Consider the following 10,039-nt stretch of genomic DNA (forward strand, 5'->3'; position numbering starts at 1 on the left):
GGATGAAGAAGGAAAAAAAACTTGGGAACGAAAACAAAATGCAAGCAAAGAACAACAGAAAGAGTGAGAATGCTATGTTGTGGCCCACACTTGGCTCTCACAATTCTCTCTGGGTGTAGATGGCTCTCTTCATCACTGAACAAGTGAAATTGGTTTGAATCATCTCATTGTTGAAGAGAGCCATGTCCATCAGAATTGATCACCATATAGTATTGTTGTTGAAGTGTATAATGATCTCCTGGTTCTGCTCATTCACTTAGCATCAGTTCATATAAGTCCCTCCAAGCTTCTATGAAATCCTCCTGCTGATCATTTCTTACAGAAAAATACTATTTCATAACATTCATATACCATAATTTATTCAGCCATTCCACAACTGATGGGCATCCACTCAGTTTCCAGTTTCTTGCCACTACAAAAAGGGCTGCCACAAACATTTTTGCACATGTGATTCCTTTTCCTCCTCTTTTAAGATCTCTTTGGGATATAGGCCCAGTAGAAACATTACTGGATCAAAGAGTATGCACAGTTGGAGAGCTGTTTCAGCATAGTTGCAACTTGCTCTCCAGAAGGTTCACAGTTCCATCAACAATGTGTTACTGTTCCAGTTTTCCTACATACCCTCCAACATTTGTCAGTACCTTTTCTTGTCATCTTAGCCAATCTGAGAGGTATATAGTGGTATCTCTACTCTTGAACATTTTCTAAGAGAATACAGTTGACAAAATTTTCACATGTTCATTTTCAGAAGACTTAAAATTTGTATAGATTTTTAAAAATCCTAAAATCTAAGAGATTAAATGATTTGGCAAAAGTTGATATGAAATGTTGTAGAACATGTTATAATTTTCTGCTACAATACCACACAGCAACAGTTGCTCACACAACAATAAGCACTCCTCTGCTCCCTGTAGGAATTGTACTAATTAAATTAATTAATTAACTACTTAAATTAAATTAATGTACAAATTAAAATTTGAACTCGATGAGAGTGTAGTTCATCTTGTTTTCTTGTATCTGTATCCCCAGCACTTCCTACAATACCTGACATGTAGTAAATACTTATAGCTTTTGATTTCATGCCCTCCCAGACTCAGTCTCTTATGTTTCTGTCTCTCTTCTCTGTTTGCTTGAATCTCTTAATTCACCAAATTCAATATGTTTCCCAGCATATTATGTAGCTTCTCTTAAATTGCAGACAAGCAGTCAATCAATAAGGAAATAACAAACCCTTGAAAAGAGCCAAGAATTGTGACAAATACAAAGGATAAAACAAATGGAAAAACCAGGACATTCTTCCCACTCTCAAGGGGGTATAAATTCTAAATAAGGATACAAAATTATTATAGCTATAGAATATGTATATTCTATAAAAATATAGTATCAAAAGAAATTATTCTCAATGAGCAGGTACTGGATGGAATTAATCGGAAACCAAGGAAAAAACCTCCAGACAATAAAATTTGAACTAAATCTAAGAGGAAGCCTGGGAAGCTAGGACATGGAAATGATAAAAGGAAATAATGTTTTAGAGACAGGCAATACAAATACATGGACTTAAGATAAAGAGTGCAGTTAATGGGGATGAACAAGTAGATTAGGATAGTGTGTGTTAGACAGTAAAGTATGAGAAGATTATAACTAACATAGAAGAGAGGAAATAAGATGGAGTGAAATATAAGAGAAAACTGATTAGATCTATAGGCTGCATTTTCAAACAATTACTTTGGCTCCATTTCCATTTCTGACAGTGCCTAATATCTAAATATGATATAATAATTTGTGTAACAAAAGAACACTAAAATGGATTATCCTTTTCATTCTGTATCATCGGGAAAGTTATTATTAAGATAAAATTATGTAAAAATACTTTATTAGCCAATGATTCAGATAAAAAGGTATATAAACTGAGATGTTTGCTTTCATCCATGTCTTTTTTGGTCTTTATCCCTATTATCAGTAAGAATGACACCTTTTTAACTTTACATTTCTTGCTTTTTTTTTTCAAAATGAAGTGGAAAAAGGTTTTTTTACATGATTTTTATAATTTACATGAATGATGAAATGACTTGCATATTTGAATATATAATTGATATATGCTTTGTCTTCTGAATAAGACATAGGAGAGGTGGAAAAGGATTTGGAAATAAAGTTTTTATTAATGTTACAAATGAATAGAAAAAAGAGAAAAAACATTCCTAAAAAGAAATAAAAATATGAACATGGTATCATATTTTTCAAAAGATGTTAAATGAAAAATCAAATTATAATTCTGTTTTATTTGAATATCAAAAACAATTTTGCTACCCACACCTTCTGCATAGCATTTTTCATCTCTGTATTTCGTAGTGTATAGATGAGAGGGTTCATCATGGGTGCAATGACTGTATAAAACATAGAGAACTCCTTATCATTTTGGCTAGCATTAGGAGGAGGGATGTAGGTGGCAATACAAGGCACAAAAAACAGAACAACCACCATGACATGGGAAGCACAAGTTGAGAGGGCTTTACGTCGAGCATCAGAGGAATGGTTCCTGAGGTTATATAATATGACAATGTAAGATACCACCAAGACCAGAAAGGTGGCTAAGACAACCATTCCAGTATTTGCAATGACTAAGATGTTAGGGATGCGTGTGTCAGTGCAGACAAGTTTCAAGAGGGCTTTTACATCACATATATAGTGATCCACTAGATTAGGGCCACAGAAAGGTAATCTAATGACCATGATCATCTGGGCAATGGCATGCCAAAAGGCAACTAGCCAGGCCATTAGAAGCATCATGTTACATCTCTGTCTATTCACAATTAGCATGTAATGCAAAGGTTTACAAATGGCTACATAACGATCAAAGGCCATAGACACCAGAATGAACATCTCAACGCCTGAAAGAAAATGTGCAGTACAAAGTTGAGTCATACAGCTATTATAAGATATGTATTTTTGCTTGGCAATTAAGTCCCTGAGTAGTCTGGGAACCACAGTGGAAGTATAGGCAAGATCCATGTAAGATAAATGACAGAGAAAATAGTACATAGGTTGCTGGATCAAATGACTGCATATGATAGTGATAAAGATAATAATGTTCCCAAAGAAGATGGCAAAATAGCAGAACAGGAATATTACAAAACATATTATTTTAACCTCCTGGCTCTTGAACAGTCCCAAGAGAACAAATTCTGTGACATTGTTCTGATTTTCCATGTATTTTAAGTAGAAGAGGACTTTCCAGAATAATTCTAATTCATCTGAAATTAAGATATGAGAAATCAGTAAAAGGACTTTAATACATTTTTTGAATAAAAATATCATCAGCAGATTATGTAATGAATTTTAATTTTACTATTTAACTTATATCTATATATTTAAATGAAATAAAAAAAACTTGTCTTAATTTCATCTAAAGATTAGTATTCCAAAAAAAATGATTTTAACAACTATCCAGTAGTCCTTTCCATCCTATTAAAATACATCATTACTTATAAGTTAAGAAATTAACATAACTTTAACAATTAATAATATCTTAAAAGTCCATTTAAGTGGACTTCTAATTTTAAATGTTGCTATTGTTTTAGTTTGCTTTGGTTTGCTTTGGTTAGGTAAGGTGTTTTTTGTTTGTACCAGGTAATTTCTAACATTATTAAATAGAGTTCATTTTTAAAAAGTAAATGATAAATATCTTTTTATTTATAAAGTATGACTGAAAGGTATCAATTTGAAAATATAACAATTATTAAATATTAATATATTAGTTGTCAAAATAAATCTTTTAAGCACTTTTATTTGAAAAATCAGAAAAAATAATATTAAATAAATATTTTCTTCCAATCAACTGATTCATTTTACACAGTCAATAAGTAATCATTGGGAATTTTCAAAAAATGGAATGATTCCCTAAATAAGGTGAACAAGTATCTATATAGTATGAGAGGTAAGGTTCTGCTCCCAAACTAGATGAAGTAAAACTACAATAAGTGTCTTACAATTTATGTACATTCCTGAAAAGAAAGTGTGGACTAAAGAGTCAGTGAGTGACGATCATCAGGGATATAAGACCAGGGAAAACATCAAGAAAATGGTGAGGGAGAAAAGAAGGAGATTAATTAAGAGCAGCAATGATCTTTACTCTCTCATTTTAAGAGTTCTGGAGTAATGGTTTATTTTTCCAATCTTTGTGGCAATTGAGGATGTGGTAGAGGCATAATGAAAGTTGGATTTCTGAAGAAAGGTTGAACTCTATCTCTCTCCTTTTTCATTTACTGGCTGGATCATCATGTTTCTGATTTTCTTGAATGAAAATATCCCTCTACTCTCTCTTCTCATTCCCAACTTCTACATTTTCTCTTTTCTTGCCTTTCTGCTTTTTAACCACTATCTTCTTTCAAAACGTACAATATTCTTTTGATTAAAGTCATAGATTGCCACTAAATTTCTCAAATCAAATTCTTCAAGTTTAGAAGGACATAATAAAATTTCTCCCCTATCTCAGCATAAACTTATAAAACCAGTTCTATCGCTGCTATTTTATTTTTTAAAATAAATTTGCATACTTCCTTAATTTGTTTTTAAATATTGGGAGGTAGGATGTCTTCAACAGTGCTCATAACAACCTTCTCACCATCAATTAATCTGGAATAATCATACTTGAATTCCAATAATTATTTTCCATTTGTTCTAAAAATGATGGAAATATGAGAGAAAAAATGAATAAATGTGGAAAAATTAAACATCTGAATTCAATGAATAATAGAGGAAGACTGTTGTGTCTGCTGTGTCCATCTCTTTGCAGTCTTATTTGGAAGTTTTATGGAAAAGATATAGTAGTTTGCTATTTACTTCTACAGAATAATGATATGAGAGTAATCAAAAATTGTTTTTCAAAAGACAAAGGCAAGAACCATAATTCTGTAGCCAATTAGAACTTCCAAATGAGGGAATTCTATCTGCTAGCTGAGGCTGACATTTGTACTTTGTGTATTACAGAGTATTATGTGTCTTACGGAGTGCTGAATACAGGTGACTTGTAAAGATCTAGAGAAACTCTAAGAATATTAACAATTACTTATTTTTATGCCTAAATTCTCAGTAATATAAAATATTTTGATAATAATTTACACATAAATTAAGTTCATCCTTCATACATTTTATTAATAAGGAATAGATAGTTTCACATGTGTTAGTCATATAGGTGACTGAAATATAAAATATAGTCAACTATTTTTTGTTTTTTGTCAAAATATAATCAATAACTATTTATTAAGTGTCTTGTAAACTAGTTGTCAACTAGTGGGATATGATGTGTTATAGAGAGCTTCTAATTTTAATATTTTTTCTATAGTGTCTATCCTTCATACATCCAAATTACTCAAAGTTCCTTAAAACACAAAACATCCAATATACCCCTTGATCATCAATATCAAGGAAAACAGAAAATAAGGAGACAGATGCTCACTATATCTATGCATGGATTGGCTTCAGGGAGATCCAGAAGGGAAACTAAGTTAAAGAGTAAATTCCCTCTAAATGTCAAAGTCCTATATTGGTTCTGTTTGGTGAATACCATTGTATTCCTTGCATCCATCCTCAAAACATTATAGACATTTTTAGTAGGGTAGATAACAACCTTAAAATTGATTTAACTATATGAATAAAATGGGGTTGGGTAAGGGGGTAAAAAGAAAATCTTTGAAATCTTAGGATTAGCTCTATGCAGAACAAAAAGTTAGACCTAAATGTCAGGAAAAAGATAGTAACAAAGATGAAAGTGAAAAGTCAAAAATAAACAGAGAAATAGAGAAGCAGATAGAGAAAGACCAAAGCAAAATTGGTAAGAGAAAGAAAATTCAATGAAGGAAATTGAAGTCATATGAGTGAATAAGTAACCTTAAGGCAAAATCAGCCTATTAATTCAATTAAATAGAAATAATTTTAATTCTTCCAATTTTGAGAGAAAATATAGTGCAAAGCGTGGGAGACTTTATGTTGTAATTTACAGAGATTTGAATACCACCATTATAATTACTATTTGTGTATCCATTGAAAATTCACGATGATTCTCTTTCACCAAGAAACTCCATTTCTTCATCCATAAAATTACAATTGTAAATCTATATTATTTACGTCACTGGGTGGATATGAGACAAAGAGCTAAATCTATCAAATGGTTTTAAATTATTTTCAACCTATCAGGAATTCTTTGATGGTAAACTCAGTTTCCATCTTCTTCTTGAAATCACTGCATTATACTTTATATTCTATTCATTCAGGTATTCCATTTCTTTAGGTATCCCTAGGCCTGCAGTAAATCATAAACTTAGTCATTTATTAAGGCTAGAGATAAAGGGAAGATTTGAAGAAATCTATTCTAACTTGTGCTTTTAAAAGATCCTTCTCCTTTAAATGATAAGAAGGATGCTTTCAGAAAAAGTCTAGAAAGTTCTCCATGAAGTCAAGCAAAGTGAAATGCATTGTACATAAAATAATACCAATGTTTTGAAATTATCATCCATAAATGGCTTTACTATTTTCAGCTATACAATGACCCGTGACTATGCTAAAGGATTTATGAAGAAAAATCCATACAGAGAGGAGACACTGATTCTTTCTGAATGTAGAATGAAGTCTCTGTCTCTGTCTTTCTCTGTCTCTCTGTCTCTCTCTCTCTCTCTCTCTCTCTCTCTCACACACACACACACACACACACACACACACATGTACGCACATTCACTATTTTTCTTGATTTTTTTGTTAATGTGGGAGATGCATATTTTCTTTCACAATATGACTTTTATGGAAATATCTTGCATTACTTCATATGTGGTTTCTTAATGAGGACTGGAGGGTGAACATAAAAAAAGAATCTGAAACTCTTAATCTTTAAAAAGAAATGCAATATTAAATAAATAACTTGAAGGGGATAAAAGGATCCTCCTTCTTCCCAAGAAAACCCACTTTTCTTTTCAATAATTCTTTAATTTTATGGCTATTTGCCCTTATGGTGGAGATAAACTTATTTGTTTACAAAATCCACCCCAAACCCCTAAATCTACACAAACCTTAAGAACCAAATGTAAAAAGTAAAATACCTCTTTGACAAGGAATTTGCAAATACTTGAATGTAGTTATCAGTTCATTACTTCTCCAGGCTAAATATTACAAGTTATTTAAATTCCTTTTCAGATAATAAAACAGCAAAGTTATCAACTCTCTTGGTTGCCCCCGATGCAACATTCCATACCCAATTAATGTACATATGGAACCTAAAATGGAGTTCAGAATGTTGAATAGGGTCTGAACAAGACATAGTATAGTGTACTTTTCTTTCATAATCCTAGAGACCATATTTCCCTTAAATTAGTATAATGGCATGTAGCTTTTTTGCCATTTCATACTAATGATTTATATTTAATTTTCAGTTTATTGAAATTTTTCCTGTTTTCTAATAAAAACATAAATAAGTATTTTGTTTTTATGAAATACATTGAGTTAAAATATCCACAAAAATCATGAAACTTTGAAAAAATACTATGGTCCACAGCTATGTTATCCTTACTTTTAACATAGATTAAGTCTATGATTGCATTGCTTTAGGGAAATCTCAGTAAAGATCAACCCTTTTCAATGATTATGGGCAACTGCACTTAACATTATAGTTTTGAGTTTCTTGATTCTTTGGAAATTACAGTGAGTTGTCAAGGTCTAAAAACTGTTATCACTGAGGCTTGACCAGGTCTCCATTGTGCTGAAGCCCCCTTTCTCCTAACTTCACCACATTGCCTTTTACTTTGTATGTGATAGGTACTTAACACAGTGTGTACTGCATATAAATGCAGTAAGTACCCAATATGTGGCTATACTAAAACACTGAATAAAAAAGATAACCCATGCTTTCAAAAAATGTATATTCCAATAATCAAATAAATTACTCATTTAATAGTATTACTCAGGAAAGCATACTTTGACTTGGAGAGTTTTAAAAATAATGAGAAAGTCACAGGGAAGAAGAGAGACATCTTTTGAGTGGCAATAGTTGTATTCATTTTATAATTAATCTTGAATCAAAATGAAAGATTAATAAAAACAACAATAATAATAACAAATATTGAAAGGGCTGCTTATTTTGGGGAGTAACCTCTGTGGTAGTTCAATCTAAAGTACAAGTATTATACAGTTTAGATAGAACTCCCCCTTTCTGCCATGACTCAGGGCTCTGTTTTAAATTTTGGCCACAACTGACGAAGAAATCTCAATCAGTCCCAGCTTAAGAAAATAGAGCTAGAGGTGAAGTGAAAAGAGCATCTTCATAAATACTTGAATTACAATTCAGAATAAATATGTGGAAAAAATACTGTTTATCCTATTTCTAGAGCTTGAAAGGTTTCCCCAATCTATAGAAAAAAAAACTTAGGTACTAGAGAAGGAGTAAATTTTAATGAGGAAAGCATGTCCTGGTTTAAGGATCTGGCAGTTACAGCAAGAAGGGATAATTTTATTCCTGTATCTTCCCAAATGGAACTTCTATACTGGACAATTCTCTATATATTATTCTGAAAAAAAATTTAGACATTTTATAAAGAAACAATGTCACAATTGAGAAGATTTTTTTTCTCCTTATCTATCTAAAAACTTGAGTTTTATTCCATTTAAATTTATTCAAATTAAAATTACCAAAAAATAGAAAGGTTCCCAGAGAATTCATCTCCTACTCTTTCATTCACAGATTTTACAAAGCAGAAAGTAAAAGTTCACATTGAGTAGCTACTTGTTCATTGCCACACATCTATCAAATGACAGAGTTGAATTTAAACTCAGGTTAATATAAAATATTCTTTACTCCAAACAAAATTCAGAGTTCATGAAATGTTCCAAAGGAAAACAACACTGTCTATATTTTTGTTCCAATATGCTGTTATTTTTAATGGATTGAATGTGAGATGTTAGTATTTATCTTAACAGCATGCTCTCTTCACATGAAATATTAATGTATAAAATTTAAAAGACCAAGTGGCATGCGAATCAAAATTATTTAGATGTCTAAAAACTCACTAGGTTAAATATATTTCTCCCTTTAGTTCAGGACTTCTTAGTCATTTTATATGTAACATATTTCTTTGGCAGTCTGGTATAAATTATATAAATCTTTTTAAGATGCTGTTTTGAAATCATAGAAGGAATTTTTTAAAATTGGAAATGAATTGATATATTTTCCACATACAAGTTAATGATTCAATGATATCTCTTCATTGTAGTTTTCGGTGTAAATAGACTTCAGGTTAAGAACTCTTGCTCCAGTGTAACTTTTGGGTAGGTAAAAGAAATTGCCAAAATAGAGAAATTCTGAAGTCAAAAGACATCAATATAATTCTGAGTATTGTGAAAAATCACTTTGGTGATCTAATGTAACTAAATTTCTGGACCTGACTTTTGACATATAAAAAAAATGGATATAAAACCAACTATATGACAAGGATATAATAATCATGTTAGACAATATCTAAGGAAGGGACTTCTAAAGTGCCAAGTGTTATGACATAGTTATCATCAAAACTGAAATCTTGTAAAAGAAAGAAAGAAAGAAAGAAAGAAAGAAAGAAAGAAAGAAAGAAAGAAAGAAAGAAAGAAAGAAAGAAAGAAAGAAAGAAAGAAAGAAAGAAAGAAAGAAGAAGGAAGGAAGGAAGGAAGGAAGGAAGGAAGGAAGGAAGGAAGGAAGGAAGGAAGGAAGGAAGGAAGGAAGGAAGGAAGGAAGGAAGGAAGGAAGGAAGGAAGGAAGGAAGGAAGGAAGGAAGGAAGGAAGGAAGGAAGGAAGGAAGGAAGGAAGGAAGGAAGGAAGGAAGAGAGGAAGAGAGGAAGAGAGGAAGAGAGGAAGAGAGGAAGAGTGGAAGAAAGGAAGAAAGGAAGAAAGGAAAAAAGAAAGAAAGAAAGAAAGAAAGAAAGAAAGAAAGAAAGAAAGAAAGAAAGAAAGAAAGAAAGAAAGAAAGAAAGAAAGAAAGAAAGAAAGAAAGAAAGAAAGAAAGAAAGAAGGAAGGAAGGAAGGAAG

The 10,039-nt window shown here is 31.5% G+C and overlaps 1 protein-coding gene across 1 annotated transcript; it reads right to left on the reverse strand.

Annotated features, from left to right (window-relative positions):
* Nucleotides 1-2,277: 2,277 nt before the first annotated feature.
* LOC141545783 (olfactory receptor 4P4-like) lies at nt 2,278-3,207 on the reverse strand. Its single transcript, XM_074273041.1, has one exon. The coding sequence runs from the start codon at nt 3,205-3,207 to the stop codon at nt 2,278-2,280; it is 930 nt and encodes a 309-aa protein (XP_074129142.1).
* Nucleotides 3,208-10,039: the final 6,832 nt, after the last annotated feature.

The sequence above is a fragment of the Sminthopsis crassicaudata genome, chromosome 6, assembly GCF_048593235.1.
Source record: "Sminthopsis crassicaudata isolate SCR6 chromosome 6, ASM4859323v1, whole genome shotgun sequence".
Classification (NCBI taxonomy): Eukaryota; Metazoa; Chordata; class Mammalia; order Dasyuromorphia; family Dasyuridae; genus Sminthopsis; species Sminthopsis crassicaudata.